This window comes from Hippopotamus amphibius, chromosome 14, assembly GCF_030028045.1.
Source record: "Hippopotamus amphibius kiboko isolate mHipAmp2 chromosome 14, mHipAmp2.hap2, whole genome shotgun sequence".
Classification (NCBI taxonomy): Eukaryota; Metazoa; Chordata; class Mammalia; order Artiodactyla; family Hippopotamidae; genus Hippopotamus; species Hippopotamus amphibius.
Genome location: NC_080199.1, coordinates 62,184,728 through 62,209,150, shown reverse-complemented (window position 1 = coordinate 62,209,150; position 24,423 = coordinate 62,184,728). Strand labels below are relative to the sequence as shown.

At 38.1% G+C, this 24,423-nt stretch overlaps 1 protein-coding gene across 3 annotated transcripts in view; it reads right to left on the bottom strand.

Annotated features, from left to right (window-relative positions):
* Positions 1 to 10,399: 10,399 nt before the first annotated feature.
* The window catches only part of FNDC3A (fibronectin type III domain containing 3A), a 165,530-nt gene continuing 151,506 nt past the window's right edge, over positions 10,400 to 24,423 (bottom strand). For all 3 annotated transcript variants that reach the window (XM_057707362.1, XM_057707363.1, XM_057707364.1), the window contains 3 exons: positions 22,207 to 22,373; positions 20,887 to 21,014; positions 10,400 to 12,904 (listed from right to left, as the gene is read on the bottom strand). In XM_057707362.1, coding sequence (XP_057563345.1) covers positions 12,590 to 12,904; positions 20,887 to 21,014; positions 22,207 to 22,373 — 610 coding nt within the window. In that variant the 3' untranslated portion in view covers positions 10,400 to 12,589. The remainder of the gene's footprint in view (positions 12,905 to 20,886; positions 21,015 to 22,206; positions 22,374 to 24,423) is intronic.

Here is a 24,423-nt window from a genome sequence, read left to right as displayed (position 1 = left end):
TGCCTTGCAAACTGGTTGATTTGTACCATTTTTCTAGATTCCACATATATGTGTTAATATACAGAAATATTGAGTATTGAATTAATATCTGGAATTAAAGTTAGCTTAAGCTTGTTGGTTTGATTAATATAGACATGTCTTTGGCGTCATCAACATTAAGTATACTTTTATCGTACCTAGGTTACTAGAAATCAAATAAGACCTTATTCTATTACAAGTTTTGTCAGCAAGAAAAATAACATGACAAGCTTTTAAGTAAATAAAATAGAGATAAATGAGGTAAGAGTTTTAGGTAAACTCTGTAGGAATAATTATGTTTTGGAAATGTCTATCTAAAATAGTCTCTCCACATTTTCATAACTTGAAACTAAGTTAAATGAAGAGAATTCATTAAATATCTGGGTCATTTCAAATAGGATAAAATATTAGAACATTAATTGCTGGGCAGGTCTAAATTTACCTACCTTTTTAGGAGAGGAAGACTAAAGTATAAGTTAGTCAGGAAATATTGGTATGACAACTTACAAACTTATTGGTTTTTCACTAGAGGTGAAGGTTTTAAGGTTAAGAATTATAAGGTAAAATTTTAGTATGCACAGATGTAGGACATGTGTTTTCAGCAAAGAAGGTATGAGGAGGGCTTTCTAGGTGGTGCAATGGTTAAGAATCCACCTGCCAATATTGGGGACACGGGTTTGATCCATGCCCCAGGAAGCTCCCACATGCCGAGGAGCAACTAAGCCTGTGCACCACAACTACTGAGCCTGTGCTTTAGAGTCCGTGAGCCACAACTATGGAGCCCATGTGCTGCAACTACTGAAGCCTGCATGCCTAGAGCCCAAGCTCTGCAACAAGAGAAGCCATGGCAATGAGGAGCCTCCGCACCAAAATGAAGAGTAGCGCCCGCTCGCAGCAACTAGAGAAAGCCCATGTGCAGCAATGCAGACCCAACACAGCCAATAAATAAATAAATAAATTTTAAAAAATTAGAAAAAAATACTATTTATAAAATGGTATGAGGAATGAAAATGCATTTTTTTAAATGGAAAAAGATGGTTTTGTCCTAGAGCTGTTGTTTCTGAATGGAAAAGAAAGTGATTAATATGGATACAGAAAATTGTGGAAGGTTTGTGGAGAAGGGACACTGAAAGAATTTTGTGCAGGGTCAGGACTGGCTAAGATAAGATTGAACTTAATTAAGAAAATGAACTTTAAGGGTAAAATGGTACAAAACCTGAATTTGGTTCTCTAAGAGGACAAAGTTTTCATAAAATATTGAACTGCTTTTGGTAATCGTGTGTTTAAGTAATCTGTATTTGCCATTGAGATATTTTATTATCACTGGTGAAAAGTTTTTGATATTTTTGACAAACTTCCCAATGATAAAGTTGTAAATGAGGTTCATTTGACCTCTGGCTTAACTTTGAGGTTTTCCAAAGGGTCCCTGGAACACCTTAAATTATTTTCTCCATCTCAGAGACAGGAATATCAAACTAAGTAGGCTTATTTGGTGTGTTAAACTACATGGGAAGCATTGTCAAATAAGTGGTGATAAAATGTCTTAAATTGTATCATATAGGTAAACATTATTAATATACACATTTTAAAAATTACATGGAATTCCTAAAATTCTGGTATATCCTGGTAAATGATAATCAGTCATAATTTTAGTAATTGTCTTAAATTGTTGTATGTCACAGCAGTAACCAAATTTCTTTTCAACTGCATTGTAATCCCTGTTGGCTGATGCTAAAGCAAAAAGGCATGCTTTCAATGGTGAGAGGTGATCAATTGCTGTTCATGGTTTTACAGTGGCTTTCGAAGGACTCTACAGCTGTTTTGTGAAAAAGTGGGGAGGAATGATGAAATCCTTTATGTGCAAGCACTTGTGTTATTATCAGGGAAGAGAAGAAAAGGAAGGGAATGAGAGTGAGGATATGTTGCTTCAAATCTTAACTCCGCTGGCTGAGCTGGCTGTCCCAGCTGCCCTGGCCATTATGCCAATATACTCACCTCTTCCACCACCTTCCATTCCTATCCGGTCCCAATTCCTGACACTGGGGCTCAGGTCTTCCCCTTCTTTTAAGGATCGATTAGAAAATCCTGTGTTAGATGGTGATACCAGACCAAGAAACTAAGACCCAACAAGGCACCCAGTATGGGCCGGGAACCACTCCCAGGGCAGGGCAGTTTCCATTGCTGTTATCTCATATAGGGGGCTCAAAGCAAATGACCAGCCAGTTGGATTTTTCAGACTTGTTTAACTGGAAAAATCACAACCCTCCTTCATAGGGAGGATCCTCTACACCTGAAGCCCACTTGGCAGTACCACAGCTGAAACAAATTGGGGCCCCAGTGATGGAGGAATGCCCTTATTAGAGCACTACTTATTAGTGCATCTTGGCGGGGCTTTGAAAAATGAACCAAAGTAAAAGAGTTTGAACAAAACTCAAGAAATTCAGCAAAAGAACAAATGAAGACCTCTGAATTTTTGGAAAGGATTTATCACTCCTACAGATGTTATACTAACGCAGATCCCAAGGCCCCTGAAAATATTAGAATGATAAATTGGACCTTTTTTTGGGGGGGACAAAATGCCTCAGATAGCAGGTTACACAAATGAGAAGCAAAAATGAGATGAAGCATCTTCTCAGTTGGTAGATGTTGGTTTTAAAGTGTTCAACCGGGAACAATGACAGAAGAAAGAAGATGCAAAAGGAAACACCACTTTTCTAGCTGAACTTTTTCTTTCTTTCTTTCTTTCTTTCTTTCTTTCTTTCTTTCTTTCTTTCTTTCTTTCTTTCTCTCTTTCTCTCTTTCTCTCTTTCTCTCTTTCCTTTTTTTCTTTCTCTCTTTCCTTCTTTCTTTCTTTCTCTCTTTCTTTCTTTTCTTTCTTTCCCACACTGTGAGTCTTGAGGGACCTTAGTTCCCCAACCAACATCAAACCCGTGCCCCCTGCAGTGGAAGTGTGGAGTCCTAACCACTGGACCACCAGGGAATTCACAAAATGCCACTTTTCTGGCAGCGGCATTGGATTCCTTGGAGGCGAGTAACCTGAAGAGAAGTAAGCCACCATTGGGGAAGGAACATTGTGTTTACCGTAAGAAGGAAGAATATTGGAAGACAGATTGTCCTAGGTGAAAACATAAGAAGAAACACAGTAAAAGACAAGAGCCTCTCATATGGTAGAAAGAGAGGAACACTGATGAATGAAGAAGCCCAGGGGTTCCCTTGGACTTGAGACATCTAATTCTGCACAGGAGCCCCAGGTAAAATCGAGAATGGGGAATGAGCTGCTTAAGTTTCTGATAGACCTCACCCTGAAGTCTTTCATCAGAACAGCTTGACATCAGAGTCCCACCAAAACATGCTTTAAGCCTACAGATGGTGCTCGTGAAAATCCCATTAAAAGAGACAGAGCTCTTTCCCCCAAGGTCTAGGAAAAGGTAAGACCAGAAGTGTGTGCCATTGGCACCCCCGGGGAGGCCAAGAACACATCTGGTAGGAACCCCATTAAAAAGGGATGCTGGGACACTTAATCTAAAACATTGTCCTCTGAGGCAAGAGGATCACTTCTCCCACAGATTGACTTGTCAAAATACCAGCCAGTGTATTCAAGAAAAAACCAAAGAGGGCCAAAGAATGGGGTTTCACTTGAATCACACCTTGCTGGAAATGTAGTGCACAATTGTTTTGACTCCTGAAGCACTCTTGTGCTGCAGCACCTTCATAATAATACCCATTATGGGAGAGATGCTGCTTTACAATGGATTAAAAAAATATATAATGGGGCCTAACCTACAAAAGACATCCAGAAAATCACTTGGAATTGCATGATTTGTGCTAAAAAATAACCCAAAGACTGCTTTCAGACCTCCCCAGATGGGGACTCAACAGAGGAACCTGCCCCACTGAGGACTGTAAATAGACTTTACTCAAATGTCTCAAGCTGCAAGAAATTTCAGCTAACCTGCTGGTGTTTCTGGACGCCTTGCAGGATGGGTGCTAGCATATCCCACCTGGACAGAAAGTCTCTGAAGTGGTTAAAGCCCTCCTTAGGGAAATTATCCCCGGATTTGGATTAAGGCATTGAAACTACGTTCATCTTGGAGACCATAATCAACAGGAAAAACCAAGAAAATGAATCATCCATTGAAAAGGAACATCTCTAAAATATGTCGAGACTAACTTGCCAGTTGCCTTGCTATGAATTGGTGGCCCCCAGAGGCAGGCTTAAATTAAGCCCGTTTGAAATACTGTATGGTAGGCCATTCCATGTGTCTGTCTAGGTGGGGAATCTACACATTGTGCTGAAAGACCTAGCAGTTGCCATTTATGTTAAAACTTGGGGCACTATACTAACCTCTGTTCATGAGTTTGCTTCTGACAGGTCTGCCTATCCAACTGAAGTAGGTGGTAATTTCACTGTAGCTGGAGAAGGATCAAACAATTTGTTTAATTTTGTCCAAATAGCACAGGAATTTAGTATGTGTATTGAGAACAGAAAACAAAACCCCAAGTTCAACTACAAATTAGACAACAAAATGTTAAGGGGTTTCATCAGGTTCAAATCATTGTAAATAAAAAAGAACTGACTAGAGATTCTGAGGAATATTCATTGAAGCAGCCAGAGCCATCTGCATCCCTTTCTGCACCAGATTCTGGAATGGACATTGACAGTGGGGAATTGTAATAGGGAAGAGCCTTTGTATTCTATTACAAGTTAATCACTAATGTGATGTTGCCTATAAGCATAAATTTTGCAGAATGGCCCATCTCTGGGAACCCTGCCTCCGAGGTAATGAGCATTAAGCTAAAGCACCTTTGTTTAGCTCGCAGGAAACATCCTGACCAGGCCCACCTGTGAATGGCCGCAGGAAAGAAGAAAGCCTCCCCCTCTGGAGGCTGACTGGAACCAGGAAGTATTTGACTTTACTCCCTCCCTTTTAGTATAAAAGAAGCTTGAATTCTAACTCTGGCAAGATGGTTCTTTGGGACATGAGCCCACCATCTTCTTGGTCTGCTGGCTTTCTAACTAAAGTCACTATTCATTGCCCCAACAACTCTTCTCTTGATTGATTGGCCTGTCTTGCAGTGAGCAGTATGAACTTGGACTAGGTAACAGAAGCAACAGCCTATCACCTCACGCATCTGTTTCTTGCTCCCCAAGAGTCTGCCTTGCATCTGGGGGACGGTCCAGAGCAGTCTTCTTTGTTTGATGACTCACTGTTCCACCAGCTCAAAGGCTGCTTTGATCACACGTCATCTCTGTAAGAGCAGATGCTCCCATAAGGGAGCAGGGGAAGGGAGGAAATGGAAAGTGGAAGCTTTAAACTGTTGTCCCTGGGCTCCAAACTCTCCCTTCTGGAATTCTGCAAACTGCTTTTGCCCAGCGTTAAGTTTGTCAGCAGGGCTGCTGGAGGGTGGGGCAGAGGAAAAGGCATTTGCTCCTTCCTGTCTGCTTGTCCTACCTGGGATGTGCCTGTGGGATGGGTGGCCTGTGCCCTCTTAGCAGCATGGGCTCCAGTCTCCAGCTCCTTTGGGCACAAACAGAAGCCCCACCAGCAGCAGCCAGGCAGCAGCCCCTTCTCAGGAGTCTCAGTCCTGGTGCCTGGGGCTCCTTCTCCAACTTTTTAGGCTTGAAACCCTTAACATCTTCACTTTGCTTCCAACCCCCAAAGTGGCAGGTTTTAAATACAGCTATTACCTCTATGTCACCTCAGTGCCACTTGCTTGCTTTGTCAGTCTTCTAACACTTGTTAACCGAATGCCTGGTGTTAAACGATCCATGTTAATTACCTAGTATGGCATCTGTTTTCGTGATTGAACCTAATGAGTACAGGAGTGAATTTCTTTTCTGCTCACATTTCATTGGCTGAAAGAAGTCACCTGGCCACTCCCAACCTCAGTTTTCTGGGAGTGGGTAGGTGGGGAGTGGCCTGAAGGAGAATCATTGTTTGGTCAAGGGCCATCCATGTGTTTTAGAATTTGAATTGTGTGTTCCAGTAAATATTGCTGTATAACAAAATTTCCGACTCCTTTTTGGCTTAAACTGACCATTTTACGGAGCCACTTCTGCAGATCAGGAATTGAGGGCTGGCTAGTCTCTACTCCATGGTGACTGGGACCTCAGCTGTAAAGACCCAAAGGCTGGGAGACAGTTGGGGGCTGGCATGATCTGAAAGCTTATTCACTCATTGGCCTGGACCCAGGAGATTTGAGGACAAGGGTATTTGACCTGGGTGCCTGCCTTATTCTGCACTTTGTTGTTTAACTTAATGATATATCTTGGCCTTCTTTCCAGATCGGTAAATAGAAGGCTACTGTAATCTTTTTGCTATAGCTGTATAGTATTCCGTTGCACTGGGTGTACAATTTATTTAACCAGTCTCCCATTGTTGCTTATTTAGGTCATTTCCAGTCTTTTGCTGTTACAAACAGGTCTGCAATGAATAGTGTTGTCCACTGTGTCATGTGTGGGTGATTAGATCTGTAGATAAATATTTGTCAGTGAATTCGCCTGTTGAAAGAGTATAAACAGTATGTAATTTCCCTTCATAGGGATTAAACAGCTTAAGCTCCACCAGTGATGTCTTGTTTTTCTAGTGACCAAGATAGTGTGTAATCGAAGTTTTGCATTTTTGCCAATGAGAGTGAAAATGGTTTTTCTGTGTTTTTGTTTCTTTTGTGTGTGAGATTGAGCATCTTGTCATGTGTTTGAGTTCTTTTTATTTCCTTTTATGTGAATTGCCTGTTTTTATATTGGGTTATGAATAATTTCATCTCCATATTTCAGAACTTAACTATGTTTTCCTATGTTAGAAAGATTAGATTAGCCCTTTTCTGGGCTATGGGCTCAAATATTTTTTCCTGGTTTGCTATTTGCTTTAACTGTTTTCTTTTCTACTGCTGTGCAGAAGTCTTTATTTTTATGGCATTAAAATGATCAGTCTTTTTGTGACTTCTGTATCTTGAGTCACAATTTGAAAGGCCACCATCATTCCAAGATTATAAAGCAGTTCTCCCACGTCTCCTCATTTACTTGGTTTCATTGTTTACATTTAAATTCATTTGGCATTCATCCTGATATAAGGTGTGAGATATGGATCCAACTTTAATTTTTAGGTGGCTACCCAGCTATACCAATATCATTTATTGACTTGCTCATTTTTACTCCATTGACTTGAGGTGCCAGCTTTATCAAGTACTAAATTCTTCTATGTGCTTGGGACTACAGGCTTTTTATTCTGTTCCTTTTTTGTGTGCTGGTATTATCAGTTATTGAAGCTTTATAATTTAGTGCAGCTAGTCCCCTATTATTGCTCTTTTTCAGGGTTTTTCTATTTTTATTTTCCCAAATGAATGGCAGTATAATTTATACATTTTATACTCGTGGATTTATAGTATCTTTTAAAATTTGGTGTCCCAGAAAAAATTGTTAACACTATTGTCATAAACTATGTGTGCTCTTTCTAGAATAATGTGCACTCTCTGGACCCTTTGTAGTTTTATATATACTCTTCATCCCTCTGAGGTCATTTTGAGCCAGATTTACAGTGAATGGATTCCAAGTTTTTCATAGCAATGACTGATACTAGTCTTCATGCTGGTTTTAATGGTCTGAATCAAGTTTAGAAAATCATAAATTAATTCTATTCATATTAGTACTTGAGCATTAATACGTGAATTTTCCTCAAATGTCTTTTAGGTTGCCTTTCAGAATATCGGCTGTGAGGAAAAAAGTCTTATACTACAGTATATGAACATTCTTACGGCACAGCTGCTGTCATTGGTAAACTGACACTGTAAAATGTAATTTCCTCTCCAAGACCACTGGGTCATCCTAGAAATATTGAGTCAGAGCTGATAACTTAGGCTTGGGCAGGCCAATTAATTTAATAGCTATCAGTGACATCCATAAAGATTCAGTTGTACCAGGCACAACCCACTGTCTCAGAGAGGGAACACCCAAGGAGGTCTGGCAAGTCTGAAAACGAATTGAGAAGTTGGCCTGTGTCCTTAGAAACATGGACTTAATGACTGAGTGAATTTATTTTATTGACTCTCTGTCCAGGATTGGCTAGTCGTGTGCTATCTAGGAATGTCTTATAGTCTGTTCTAGAAATTGAGGTGAAAAATTCACAGAAAACCAACCATCTTAAAGTGCGCATTTCAGCAGCTTTTAGTGCATTTACAATGTTGTGCAACACCCACCCACCTCTATCAAGTTCCAAAACATTTCCCAAATAAAATCCCATACCCATTTCCTCCTCCTTCGGGCTCCTGGCAACCACGAATCCATCTTTATGGATTTACCTAGTCTTGATATTTACTATGAATGGAATGACACAATATGTGACCTGCTGTTTTTGAGCCTCATCTCCACATTTGAAGAAGTTATCTTGGATGAATGAGTATTTAGCAGAATGAGTTATTCCTAGGGCAGGGTGGAGGCTCAAAATTGGAATCAAAATATCAAAGAATAAAATTCTAGAGGAAAGAAATTAGAGCTTCACGTTTAGTCCGTCTGATATGTGTACTAGATTTTCCTAATCTGATTTCTTTCTGTTCTGTCCTTAGGGGGCTGTAGGCTGTTTTGGATGTGGGGAAGTGTTCAGCACAATGCCTGGCATACAGGAAGTACTCAGCAAATGCTATCATAATGCAATATTAAAGTCAATTATTTTGATTTCCTTCTTAGAATTCATGACTTCTCTGGGAGACAGCAGAGGATAGTGGTCAAGTGTGGGGGCACTAGACCAATCACATGGAGTCAAATCTCAACTCTTATCACTTATTAGCCATATGATCTTTGGCAGATGCTTGATGCTCCATGCTTCAGTTTATACTTAAACTTTTTTATTTGGTTGCACTAGGTCTTAGTTGTGGCAGGTGGGCTCCTTAGTTGTGGCAGGCGGGCTCCTTAGCTGTGGCAGGCAGGCTTCTTAGCTGTGGCATGCATATGGGATCTAGTTCCCTTACCAGGGATCAAACCCAAGCCCACTGCATTGTGAGCACAGTCTTAACCACTGTGCCACCAGGGAAGTCCCTCCAGTTTATACTTAATAGAGCAATTAGGATTATGAAATAACTAAGGTAAAGCCCTGAACACAACACCTAGCACACATTGAGTGGTCAGTGGATGCTACTGAGATTTGAATGAGTCACGTGGCTTTAAAATCTATCCAGTTTTGAAACTTTTCTCTTGGCAAATTCCTCACAGCATCCTGTTATACAAGATAAAAAACTCCTTATGGCATCTAAATATTTGAAGGTACCACTCTAGACACTGAAGATTTGCTGACCCCAACTATTAAAATCTTAGTTCTTCTGTCAACTTCCCCTTTAAAAGTGTAAGGGAGAAAATAACGAATAAATGAAGGGATACTCTCGAGGGCACACAGATCATGCTAAAACTATATTTAAAAAGCGTTTAAAAAATACGAGGTACTATCATCATCTATGCTGATGGTAGGTGGTTAGATTGTAGGAAGACTGGTGTTCGGTTTTGGGGACCCATTTTCTTTTGCAGTCTGTTTGCCTAATTGGGCCACTGTAAACATGGGCTCCTCCTGCAGAGAATCTTTTCATGATGATAAGGTACTTGCGTTGGAAACCAGCCCACAAAATGCTCAAGCACAACGTGTAGTATCCCTATTTCCAATCTATAAAAACAAAAAAACCCAAAAAACAAAACAAATATAAAAAACAAAAAAGAGGTGATGTGTAACTGTAAATCAGTATCATATTGTTCTCAAGGCTGGATTCCAACTCAGTGGCTTCCATGGAGTGATTCTCCTCTTCCCCAACCTAATATTTTAAATTTTATTGTGGTGCCTGCAGTTGTGGCAATTAGGGATCCACCTGGGTTTTAAAAAGCAGTGTATCCCTGGATGAGGTCTGTGGGATGGAAATGTTAACATGTGAGAATGTTGAATGTCTAGTGCATGTGAGAACTTTCTGGTACAGTATTAAGTAGGAGGAAATGTTGAACTTTCTGGTGGAGAGCGGACCTGGGGTCAGACTGCAGTGCCAGTAACAGGAAGGTTCTAGGCCCCTGTAGATGGGAGAAAGAAGGTACTAAGAAGTAGGTGAAGAATGCAGAATAGGTGAGGTGAGGTCAGATTTTCTTTCCAATGGGAAGTTTACCTCAGACCCATTCTTATTCATTAGATATCTTGTTTGTTTATATATATATACACCTTGTATACATATTGAATTGCACAAAATCAGGTGACTAGGATAAAACTTGACCTTCTTGAGTATGGATCCTCTCATGTTGAAGATTTAAATACTTTTGAGAAAACTGTAAGCCAACTGCAAGAGGGGAGACCATAACATTTCATTTTCCAAAAGAGGCAGCAAATAATATTTATGAATACAATAAACATTCTCGAAAAAGAATGATACAACTTTTATTTCCCATGGATTTTAAAGATACTTTTGCTACATAGTTTATGTATTTTTATGAGATTATATTTTTTCATTTGTATGAAGTTCAACCTTATACAATTTTAAGGTGATATGTTTGGTAGTGTATCTATAATCTTTAAAAAGTTTAGAGTTTTTGGAATGTACAGTATATGAGGTAAAATCAAGATTACATTAAAAATTTTCTCCTCTGCACTAATTTTGCAGTGAGGCTCAAATGGCAAGTACACTATTAAATGACATTTACTATCAAAAATAGGAGTTCATTTGAGTTACTATGAAAAACATAAGCCACTGTAACTGCCACAGTGGCCACATTTTACCATTTTAGACATTCAACTATATAGAAATCTCTGGGCTATTACACTCAAACTCATTTGTACTGCCAAATGTGGCACTTTTAAACAATCTAGAAAACAATCTCAATCACTGTTTTGGGGGAAGTTATCAGCCTACACATAAGAGATTAAATTTAAATAAAATGTAAACATACAGTATTTTATAGTGACAGATCATTCTTACCACTTGGGAAGGCCAACTTTATCCATTTCTTTTTTGAACAAAGGTTAATGTTTTTTCTACAGCACAGATCATTTGACATAAAACAATTATAATACATGCCCATTCTAATATAAGAAATTCTTCAGAGATCTTCAAAGCACAAAACATGTCCTTTTTTTCCCCAGACTGACAGAAGTGCTTAGTAATCACTAAAATGCTAATAACCTCAGCAACTAAAAATTAGTGATTCACTATCCTACAATTCAAATAATAAATTAAAAAGGCTAGTTACAAGTGTTTTACAGATAACAGATGTGATAAAACAAGAATTTTAGATAGTTTCATTACAAACTGTATTATTACTGGCAGTCATGGACATCTATGCAAGATGTACAATGTGATACTTGACAAAATTCAATCTGGTCATCCAATAACTCACAAATGCAAGCTCACAAAACATTGATGAATTATGTAATTGCAAAGTGCTCTAATGCAACATTAACCACATGCAATCAACAACTGCAACAGTATCCAAACAGACATTACATTAAACATTAGTTTTTCAAGAAAGAAAGCAGCTTGAAGTTTACTGGTGCAAATTAATTTTGTCTTCGGATTTGGTGCCCCAAACAAAAAGGTTAGGTTTGATTATGAATTCTGATGGTGATGGCAGTAGTTATGGGAGAAGCAGCAAAACTTATGGGAGTTCTTCAAAATTAGCCTATCCCAGATAGATGAGAGTGTATGCATATATATATTTCTACACTTGGTATATATAAAGCCATATATGTACGTGCATGTCCTTATACACACACATATAGTTCAAAGGCTCATAAAACCAAATTACATAGGTGTGAAATTCAGAATTGATTATGATTACTTTAAAAAAGTAACTATCTAAAAGCCCTCTGTTCTTTTCCATGTTCTCAAGACCTGAAGATGTGTTTTTGAGTAAACATTAAAATATTTTTAGGCCAAGTAAACTGTCTGTGCTTTCTTTAAGTGACTTATCTGTGAATTCATGAATATATTCTTATAATGAAGAACTCCACATTTATCCAACAAGAAGCTTCTTTTTTCCATGCACGTTCTTTCATCCAGTTTTTGTCTGCTAGGCCCCTCCAGTTATTCATCATAATCCCACTTACCAAATTAAGACAAATGAGGAGGTAGAAATATAGCACTAGATTGCTTTCACAGCATCATACTTTAACATTTTTATATAGCATGTTAGTGTAAATTTTAATCATTCTGAATTTTTCACTAGGTAATAATCTTTAAAACAAACAGATCAGGTTGTCACTGTTACACTCATGCTGACTGGTCTAAATATCAATTATATATTGTTGCCTCTCAGAAAGTTTGTTTCACAAGAAGGCATGTCAAAAAAAGAAAGAAAAAGGAAAAGAAAAAAAAAAAAAAAAAAGAAAAAGAGCCCCAACCAAACAAAAAACCAAACATTGCTATTTCTGTGGCTTGCATTCTAATAAGGTGCCAGCCTCTACCTAACAATATAAGCATTAAAAATGGCAAAAATGATGTACTATAGTCTCAATGCCAGTGCTAAATGTCACTGTTTTTGTAAAAGCAATACAGAAATAATTTTAGTACATGACAAAATAAAATGTAATACAATATTAAAAATAAAGCTATATTTTCACTTGATTACAAAGTACTGAATGATAAAGGCAATCAAAATGGAAAAGAAAGCAAACAGCACAAGGATGACGGCTGCACACTGCTCGTCACTGAGTGCCCGCCGGGTCCTCGTGCTTTCCACAGTGTCTCTGTTGGTGCTGGCTGGTGGTTCAGTCCTCTGAGAGATGAAGAGCACTGTTGTGCTGTAGGGACCTACGAGGTCCTGATGCCCCACAGGGTCTTGGCACTGGCGAATGGCACACACACGGAAACGATATTCACAGTTCAGCTGAAGGCTTGAATACCGGAATGAAGAGTCAGGCCCTTTGTAAATCTGACAGTAAGACATTAGAAAAATAATTATTTGTGAAAATCTGTGTTAAAACTGGCTAGTTTTAGAATTATTTTTGACATGAAAACTAGTGAGTGCCACTGCTTGTATCTTTTAAATGACATTAATGGATAGGTTTTTTTTTTTTTAAAGAAGTCAACTGTTTGCTGTATAATGGCCGGAGAAATCTGAAAAGTAAGGATGTGATAACTACCCTCACAGAGCTCACAGACCAGCTGAAGAGTGAAGGTGTGCCCCCAGAGTCGCTAGAGAACAAGCAAAATCAGTCCACAGGCGTTTCTCTGGTTTTGCCAAATGTGAGAAGTTAAACTTTTGCAAAATCATTCCATGAAAGCAGGAACAGTGTCTAATCTTGCTCTCCCATGATATCTTTGTATAAGATATCATGGTTTCTGTAAAGTTTCAAACAGATCTGCTGAATGAAACAATAAGTGAAAAAGGAGAGCTCTCTATAGGTGTCTATGGAAAATCATTTTATAAACTTTAAAAGGAGAGATCACTTAGAATCAAAGAATTGGATTTTAAAACCCAACTCCTCTGCTCATGCCTCAGAAGGGAAATAACAAGAATGCAATTCCAGAGATTTTTCAAGAGAGTGTGCTAGTGACTGAGAGGATATGTATTGGAACTGGGGTCCAAGCTCTGCTCTACCACTGCACACTCCTTGAGGGCACAATAGTAGTTATCTTGTATGATAATTACGAGAATGAAATGAACTAATATTTGTTAAAGCACTTCTTAGCACAGTGCCCAGCATATATAGCGAGTGCTCAATATATGGAAGCCAACCCTTCCATCACTGTAGCCCTCCACTCATTCTCTACATGAAAAGACCAAGACTCACAGTGATTTCCCAGTTGAGTTGCCCCAGCTACTTGGTAAGTTATATAAGTAAGATCAACCAAAACCTGGGCTAGCATTCCTTCAAGCAAAAATTTTTTTTAAGATGTATGTATGTATGTATGTATGAGCTGTGTTGGGTCTTTGTTGCTATGCATGGACTTTCTCTAGTTGTGGCGAGGGGGGGCTACTCTCTGTTATGGCGTGAGGGTTTCTCACTGCGGTGGCTTCTCTTGTTGCGGAACATGGGCTCTAGGCATGCAGGCTTCAGTAGCTGCAGCACGTAGGCTCAGTAGTTGTGGCACATGGGCTTAGTTGCTCCACAGCATGGGGGATCTTCTCAGCTGAGGGATCGAACCCATGTCCCCTGCGTTGGCAGGCAGATTCTTAACCACTGCGCCACTAGGGAAGCACCCTTCAAGCAATTTAAGCTGCCTCAATTGTATCTGTGTTGTAAATCTAAATTTTTACATACTGGTTTGCTCCCAAAGGAGCAAGGTAAGATCTTTCTCTCATTTTTGTGTCTCCAGAATCTAGCATATAAATAGGTACTTAGTGAAAGGCCACTAAATTAGTATTGACTATGTATACATCAAAATGTATATCAATAGATACTGAGAAGATATATAAATGAACTTTTATTGAAAAAAGTAAGCCTTAAGATGAATCTTGTAAATCAGAAGATTGTATTAGAAAGCAGTGTGAAACAGTATACATACAAAGAAGTCAATTTAGTGTAAAAAAAAAAAAAAAAGGATTTCTTATGGGTATAATGAGTGATATTTAATTTTTGTCTTGAAAATTTACTTTTCATTTGTCTCCAAATGAGCATGGTAACATGATTAGCAAAAAACCCTCAACAAATGGCATGGGGGTGATGGGTGAAGAGATCTGACATCGAGAGGAGGAATATGTTAATACACTAGCTGGAAACGTAGGTTTCATTCCACAGGGTCCACTTTAGTGTGTGGTATTTAGCCAGTGTTTAAGGAATCCTGACCACGAGGCTGAGTGAGGGATTGAGGGAGCTAGGCAGGACAGGGGCTCTTGCTGATAAAAGCATAAGATTATGAGGCCTTGGTATAATTTTTATGGATCATTTAAAAAGTGACTTTTATGTGAATACGAGCTGGCAGGCAAAAAAACAAAACAAAACAATTCCAAAAGTTTAAAGCTTGGGGACCAAATTGACGTTAGTGTTTATGATACTGACGAATGAGGAAGAGGATGGAGAGGAGAGACTGGGAAGGAAGATGATAAGATCAAATTTTCAATGTTGTTTTAGATGTTGGGACGATAACTAAGCAGGGAGAAATCCTATAGGTAACTGTAGATACAGGACTGAAAAAAACAGATAAATTTGCTAGAGCTGATTTTAAAAGGTTTATAGATCTAAGTGAAGCTATTCAAGATGGGTCTCAGCCTCAAGATCACTGGGTTAGGTCTCAGAATGAGAAATAAGAATTAAAATGAATAAAACCATTTCCACCACCCCCCTTTCATATTGACAAGATAAATTCTGTGACCTTAATAAACAGAAAAGGGCAAGTAAAAACTAATAAATTCATAATTTTCTGGTCCATAGCTATTGCTCACAGATTACATATAATTTAAACAAAACAAAAACTAAAACATCCCCTTTATATTTGCTATCAATCAACTATCCATTTACTTAGGCAGAATGTGGCAAATATAAATTAATGCAGATTTATAGTTAAGAGGATGACAGGTAAGAGATTACTGTTTTCACTTTCTTTGCATTTTAACTAAGAAATACAGACTAAGATTTAAGCTTGTAAAGTTTGCGCATATCTAGTTGGCCAAGAACTTTGAAATAATATGCCAACTGCAGCAGAATTTACAGGAAAACCTTTACAGAAAGTTTAGAGTTTGATAAATTGGTATTTGTTCTAATTTTAGTTTTGTGAATACATCACAGCATGGAGAAAATAACAACTGGAGAATTGGGGCCAATAAGACTGAAATCGGTATTTTTACTTACTTATATCTATCTCTATACCTACATTCTAAAAACCTATTTGGTTGGCTAGATTAATTTACCAAGTACTCATACTAAAATTTAAGACAGTCCTTGTTACCTTTTAAGGACAGGTATACATACTTAGTATCAAAGATAACCACTTTTGAAGCTGTCATTACAGAGGAACAAATTCTATTTAACTATTTCTACTTTCTGTGTACATTACATACCCATAATATGATCTTATGAGTAATATGCAGTCTGTATTATTTGTGTAGTTAGTGTAAGACAATGATTCCAGCAGTACGTTTCTATTAGACTGAACACAGACTTACTCAAAACCTTCCTAAGATTTATTACAGATTTGATTACATTTAAAAGTAATTACATGGAAGCAACCTAAATGCCCATCAACAAATGAATGGATAAAGAAGATGTGTATATATATATACAATGGAATATTACTCAGCTATAAAAAGGGATGAGATGGAGCTATATATGTAATGAGGTGGATAGACCTAGAGGTCTGTCACACAGAGTGAAGTAAGTCAGAAAGAGAAAGACAAATATTGTATGCTAACTCACATATACGGAATCTAAAAATGGTACTGATGAACTCAGTGACAAGAACAAGGACGCAGATGCAGAGAATGGACTGGAGAACTCGAGGTTTGGGAAGGGGCAGGGGGTGAAGGGGAAGCTGAGACGAAGCGAGAGAGTAGCACAGACATATATATACTACCAACTGTAAAATAGATAGCCAGTGGGAAGCTGTTGTATAATAAAGGGAGTTCAACTGGAGGATGGAAGATGCCTTAGAGGACTGGGGCGGGGAGGGTGGGGGGGACTCAAGGGAGGGTGGGGGGGGAGTCAAAGGAGGGAGGGAATACAGGGATATGTGTATAAAAACAGATGATTGAACTTGGTATACCCCCCCAAAAAAAATAAATAAATAAAATTAAAAAAAAAGTAATTACAGTTGACCCTTGAACAACACAGGTTTGAACTGTAAGGGTCTACTTATACATGGATTTTTTTTTTTAGTAAGTACAAACTACAGTACTACACAACCAGAGGCTGGCCGAATCCTCGGATGTGGAACAGTGAACATGGAGGGCTAACTGCAAAGTTATCTGTGGTTTTTCTACTGCACTGGGGGGTTGGTGCCCCTAACCCCGTGTGGTGTTTAAGAGTCAACTGTATTCATCATGACCAATAAAAAAGCATATGTTGTCATAAAATTTGGCACATATGGTCACACAATGTGATCCTTCTGTAACTTAAGAATATATTATTGCAAATAATTATTCTGTAGTGATTAATACATGAAGAGAACAGTAAAAACCCTCAAAAACAACTGAATATAGACAAATAACCATGTAACTCATCTCTACTAATCTATTATTATTATTGCTGAAGGAGTTGTAAGTGAACTTGGAGCTTTTGAAATAGTTCTTAAATTTATTGTGCTTAAGCACCACTTGGAACTTAAAAACAAACAAAAACAGCACCCCGCCCCCCCAAAAAAACGCAAAAACAAAGCAAAAAACCCCGAAACATAATTGTGGGTTCTATTCCCAGACATTCAGGTTTATTAGGTGTGCAGGCCATTCTGAGGAACAACTGTTTTTGAGAATTTTAAGTTCAGAAATTTAAAAAAAGGAAGAAGTTGTATAGAATCCAACAGGCCACTGTCCCAGCAACCATTCTCCTACATTGCCAACAGTACCCTAATTTTGGATGGGGTATCAAACTCTCCCTTATCCAGCCCTTGTACTAGGAGAAGCTGGCTGAGGCTTAACTCCAGAGGTGGGCCCTGGCTGGCTTAAGCCCTGGCACAGTTACTGTTTCAGGGATGCTTTGTAACCCAAGTGCTGTCTTTTCCCTGAAGGTGAACAGGGAACAGTAAGTTCCCCATGGCAGGCACTGAACACTGAGAGAAACTATGTCCCCGATGACTTCATTAAGCTCCTGGATCAACCTGCCTACCTACAGACTTCTCCTTCTGAGGATTTATACTTTACAAGCCAATCTGAATTAATTTTCCTGGTACTTGTAACATTAATGAGCTTAGACACAAGAACTGTCTTAGGTATAGACTCCCAGATGGGGCTTATCCGCTTTGATGGGGTTCTGCTGTCCCCCAATATTTACACTTCACCCTGTTATACCACTTGAAATGCTGCTTTTGGTTAAAAAGCACTTGCTTTAAAAAACGTATACACTTCTGAGAGGATTAAAGAGCCAGCAGACACTTGATTTTTGACATGAATTTTCCCAAGCAGAGTCTTTTTCCTAATGCCAATAAGGTCAGTTATACTGTGTATATGAGAATTATGATGTATGTGAGAGAAAGAACTAAGAGTCAGAGGAAGAGTGTAATTTTAGAGAACGGGGCCAAGCCTCAGTGAGGTGCTACAGAGTGGGGCACAGAGCAAGAAGCAGCAGGAGTTTGGCCAAAGCCACTGACTGATCAAAGAGGGATGACAGAAGGGAAGAATGTACAGAAATCAATACGTTTCTAAGTTTGGCCCAGGGTTGTAAGTACTGGTTGCTGCCAGGCTAATTTGCTTCTAGATCCCCAAACTTAGCAATACCACAGGTTAAACAGGTTTTTATAGGCTAACCTGGAAACTCAACCACCAACTTATAAATAATAATCCTCTTCTTAAAAACATCAACAGTTCCCACTGCTGTAGAATAAAGTCCCACCAAGACCTGGCCTTCTCCACGACACACTCCATTGTTGAGCCTTACTCTAGTCACATCTGAGAGGTCATGGTTCCTCCTAAGTTCATCAGCGCCCCCCACCACCCCCAAAGACTCCCTTTAATGATAATCATTTTAGAAAACATGCCAAAGTCCAGCTGGAAAAAATCATCCCTTTATTACAAAGTATGTTTTATCTTATGACCTTTTATATGTTTGCTTACATAAGATATCATGATTAAAATTTCTGCTTGTTTGCTAATGTCTAATAAATAACTTTCTTGAAATCAGAACAGTAACTTATAATGTAGCACCCCAAATTCTTCATATGTAGTATTTAATTCGTGTTGAATATCAAGTAAATTTTAAGTAAAATATTAAATGCCATAAATAAGACTGAACTCTTAAAAAAGACCTTCAAACTTTTGGAATAGAACTTGCCAATCAATCTTAAAAAATTTTTTTTAGTTTATTTATTTTGGCTGTATCAGGTCTTTGTGCGTGGCCCTTCTCTAGTTGCGGTGAGTGGTGGCTACTCTTCATTGTGGTGCATGGGCTTCTCAGTGTGGTGGCTTCTCTTGTTGCAGAGTACGGGCTGTAGGTGCACGGGCTTCAGTAGTTGCGGCACATGGGCTCAGCAGCTGCAGCTTTGTGGGCTCTAGAGCACAGGCTCAGTAGTTGTGACACACGGACTTAGTTGTGGGATCTTGGGACTTGGCATGTGGGATCTTCATGGACCAGGGATTGAACCTGTGCCCCCTGCACTGGCAGGCGGATTCTTAACCACTGCACCACCAGGGAAGTCCCAAATTGTAAAATTTTATAAACATTAAAGATATTTAGATGAGCACATATACGATGAGGTTCTAAGGAAATCAGTATTTTAAGTTTTACAGTATGCTTACGATCTAAAGTAAGAGTGGTGTGATAGGGTTAATTTAGCTTTTAAGTTAAATTAGAATTAGCACTGCTGTTTCATGTAGTGATATGTTTATTAAAATTCATATACTACTCAAATGTGGGGTCCCTATTTCCTTCAGACGTGTAATGCAATTACATTTTCTTTAATATTAATTTTGTTTCTTCCTTAGAAGGAAACCTGCTTATCTGTAAATTATATTCATATCTAATTATCATGTCAATTTGCAGATGCCTTAATAAAGAAAAATAACCACAGGCTAAATTTAATCGGACTCTTTGGGGCCTTTTGTAATTTCAGTTAAGAAATTATGCTTCCATACTTAGCAAAACTTGAAGGGAAAAATTATACCTGTATTGAAAAGTATTCTATTATTAATAGTTATAACAGCACAAGAGTGAAATAAAACAGATGAATGATTTTTCTAGTGAGAAAAGAAAATACAAGATACTAAAATGAAAATAACTCAGCCCTCAAAATCAAGAAGGCTGACAGCAAAAAGGGAGAAACAGATGAAATGCTTACAAAAATAAGGCTTCTGAGTTGCATAAAAATTTCTTTATAAAAGTTATAATGAACACCAATAGCTCCCCACTTCATTGGCTATTCACTTCCTACCAGGAGCCTATCTCTGAAATTTCACAAGGATGATACTTCCTCTAGGCTTCCATAATAACTGTGTCTACTGTCATATTTACAACACTGCATTATAACAGCCTCCTTAATGGTGTCTCTGCATCTGTCCCCATCCTACTCACAATGATCTTGTGTCTGATGATGTCACTACTCTGGTTAAAATCCTCCACTGGCTTCTCATTTTACATGAAGTAAAAGTATGGCCTATAATGTCCTACAAGATCTCCATGCCACTCGTAGACCCTCTACCCTTAAAGCCCTGACTTCACCTATTATTCCTCCCCTTGCTCACACCTCCCCAGACACAGTGGCCTTCTTCTTGTACGTTAAATTTAACAAGCATGCTCCTGCCTCAGGGCCTTTTTTGCACCTACTGTTCCTGCTACTTGGAACACTCTCCTCCCTGTATTCACTTCCTTTGGGTCTCTGTTCAAATGTCACCTGACTGCCCTGTATGAAACAGCACTAGGTGTTCCTCGACCTAGTACTCCCTACTCCTTTTATCCAGTTTTATTTTTTCTCCATTGTGCTTATCACTAACATATGATATATTGATGTGTTTATTTGCTTTTAGTATCTTTTTCTACTAGAATGTAAGCTGCATGAAGCCAAGGCCTTTTTGTTCAGTATGCGTCCTGAGTGCTTGGCACAGAGTTCAATAAATACCTATCAAATGAATGAATAGTGTTTAAGTGCAGTTCACACTCAAAAGATTTTGAATCCTGATATATTGTGTAGTTACTAATTTTTGGAACATAGTAAGCACTGAACAAATGTGTTTGAATTAGGAAGATAAAGGTAGTCAAATCTTGCATTGAAAATACATAAAAATGAAAAAGGTAAAAATACATAGCTACAGAATTGTATTTTGGCACATACCTGTTTGAATTCTGAATCTTTTCCCACCATGACTTGAAGACTGTAAATAACTGGATCACCTTTCATTGGCTGTAAACACTCCCAGGTAATTTCACAAATGTGATCATTTACTTTCTCTATTTTGGGGGCTGTAGAGAATACATATAAATAAAATCTGCTCTACTTGATTTTTAACTTGGCACATCACAGACACTTGTTTCAATCAAAATCAACAGGCTTTAAAACAGTTACAGACTTGAAATAAATATCAGTGAATTTTTGAAATTTGCAGAGAAATGGTCAATGCCTAACTCTTACTATCTCCAGGTCCTATAATCTATAAGGACTCCAATGGCCAGACTGATTAAAAGATCTGTCAAGATAAGTACTATTTTCACTGCGCTAAAAAGCCAACAGTAGTTCTATAACATCTTTTATGGTACGTCAAAGAGGATAACTCAGAACATGAAATTTTACAATTTAAGAAATCTAAGAGAATGAGTTGAAAAATACCCCCAGCTGCTTGACCACATACATGACTGCCTCACTCAATAGTGGGGTACAAAAGTGTTAAAATCAGCAATCTTTTTAAGGTAAAGAGACACTAAACCAGATGAGGGACTAGAAAAATAACTCAGTGAGATCCATCAACATTATTAGAAAGACTAGTCAAGAACAGTCTTGCTAACCATGGATCTGCTTGACAAATGATGTATTCAGGTATATGATCCAGGACACTGTACTACAAGTCTTTGATTTGTCCTCAGACGGTGAGGAATTTTAGGTTTTTTTTGGCTAAATGCACAAAGTACAATACTTTCCAGGGTCATTTTAAAATAAGAACACTGCTGAAATTAATTTTAAATATATAATATATACACAAATGTGTATGTATATAAATTTGATTTAAAAATTCAAGTTAACTAAGTATTTATTTGTTTTGCTAAACAGACGACCTGGCTCTCTCCCTGAAATCCAAATGAATGAAATGGTAGTGAGTCAAAACAATCAGAATTGTGATTTTTTTTTTCTTTAGGTAACGACAGTGGAAACAGCAAATGACCCTATTAGAAAACTAGCCTATCTATTCAATTTAGTACTTTTATGTTTGATTATTAAAAACATCAGTGACAAAAAACAGCACTTGTCTGCTTATCAATATGCCAGATAAAATAGCTTTTATTATTAAGTGAAACTGCCAGTAGGTAGGCTTGTCTAATTTTCTTATGATTTAAATGTTGGACACATACTGGATGATACATTTTAATCATACAAAAAGTACTTTATGAAAGTGCATTTAATTTATTATTAAAGAAAATAAGTTGAGGATGTATAACTTACCTTTCAGGGCAACTGGGACAGATTTTGGAGTAGTGAAAATATATTCTTGGGAGAGAGGACCTTCCCCTGCTTCATTACAAGCTTGAATACAGAATTTATAGGATGTCGACTCATTAAGTCTTTGTACTTTGTACGTATGACATGGACCTCTGTACAAGGATACAAACCTAGAATGGAAATGACTCTTATGAAAAATAAACCTTGAGTACCTTATGAAAAATGTTTAAAAACCACTAAAAAAATACAGTTCGGACATTACTCAGGAGTAATAAGTTACTCCTACAACTTAATGCCAGGAATGGTTTGTCATGCAGTAAATCTGTGTTTTTCATCAGATGATGAAAATCACAGAATTAGTAAATTTCCCAGTTTGACATGACTTCCTGAAAAAAAAATTTTTTAAGCTCTTTATTGGAATATAATGCTTTACACTCTTGTACCAGTTTTTGAGGTACACCAAAGTGAATCAGCTGTATTTAGACATATATCCCCATATCCCCTCCCTCCCGCAACTCCCTCCTACCCTCCCTGTCCTGGCCCTCTCAGTCATCACCCATCATCGAGTTAATCTCCCTTTGTTATACAGCAGCTTCCCACTAGCTATCTATTTTACAGTTGGTAGTGTGAATATGTCTATACTACTCTCACTTCGTCCCAGCTTCCCCTTCACCCCCCTGCCCCCCCCCCGCCCCGCAACCCCGTGTCCTCAAGTCCATTCTCTATATCTGCATCTTTATTCTTACCCTGTCACTGGGTTCATCAGTACCATTTTTTTAGATTCCATATATATGAGTTAGCATACAGTATTTGTTTTTCTCTTTCTGGCTTACTTTGCTCTGTATGACAGTCTCTAGCTCTATCCACCTCATCACATTTAGCTCAGTTTCACTCCTTTTTATGGTGGAGTAATATTCTATTGCATATATATGCCACATCTTCTTTATCCATTCATCTGTTGATGGGCATTTAGGTTGCTTCCATGTCCTGGCTATTGTAAATAGCGCTGCAATGAACATTATGGTACATGTTTCTTTTTGGATTATGGTTTTCTCTGGGTATATGCCCAGTAGTGGGATTACTGGATCATATGGTAGTTCCATTTTTAGTTTTTTAAGGAACCTCCAAACTGTTTTCCATAGTGGCTATACCAGCTTACATTCCCACCAACAGTGAAGGAGAGTTCCCTATTCTCCACACCCTCTCTAGCATTTATTGTTTCTAGATTTTTTGATGATGGCCATTCTGATTGGTGTGAGGTGATACCTCATTGTGGCTTTGACTTGCATTTCTCTAATGATTGGTGATGTTGAGCATCTTTTCATGTGTTTGTTAGCCATCTGCATGTCTTCTTTAGAGAAATGTCTATTTAGGTCTTCCACCCATTTGTGGATTGGGTTATTTGCTTTTTTGGTATTAAGCTGCATGAGCTGCTTATATACTTTGGAGATTAATCCTTTGTCCATTGCTTTGTTGGCAAGTATTTTCTCCCATTCTGAGGGTTGTTTTGTCTTGTTTATGGTTTCTTTTGCTGTGCAAAAGCTTTTAAGTTTCATTAGGTCCCATCTGTTTATTCTTAATTTTATTTCCATTCTTCTAGGAGGTGGGTCAAAAAGGATCTTGCTTTGATGGATGTCATAGAGTGTTCTGCCTATGTTTTCCTCTAGGAGTTTTATAGTGTCTGGCCTTACATGTAGGTCTTTAATCCATTTTGCGTTTATTTCTGTGTATGGTGTTAGGAAGTGTTTTAATTTCATTCTTTTAAATGTAGCTGTCCAATTTTCCCTGCACCACTTATTGAAGAGGCTGTCCTTTTCCCATTGTATATTCTTGCCTCCTTTGTCAAAGATAAGGTGCCCATATGTGCGTGGGTTTACCTCTGGGTTCTCTATTCTGTTCCACTGACCTACCTTTCTATTTTTGTGCCAGTACCATACTGTCTTGATCCCTGTGGCCTTTTAAGTATAGTTTGAAGTTATTGCTAAATTTCATATCCAACCATAGTAGCTGTTTCTTTTCAGGCTTCTGGTATAAGCTTTGTTTCTGAGTGCTGTTTTTTAATGTATACATTTTAAAAGATACTCAGTATCACAATTTTCATTATAAATTATTTCTAACTAGAGTCATAGGCATACAATTTGTCACATAAAAAATGATAATTCCCTTTCCCCGGCATAATTTTAATTGATTTGGTGAGGTTTTCTTAAGATTTACATAAGA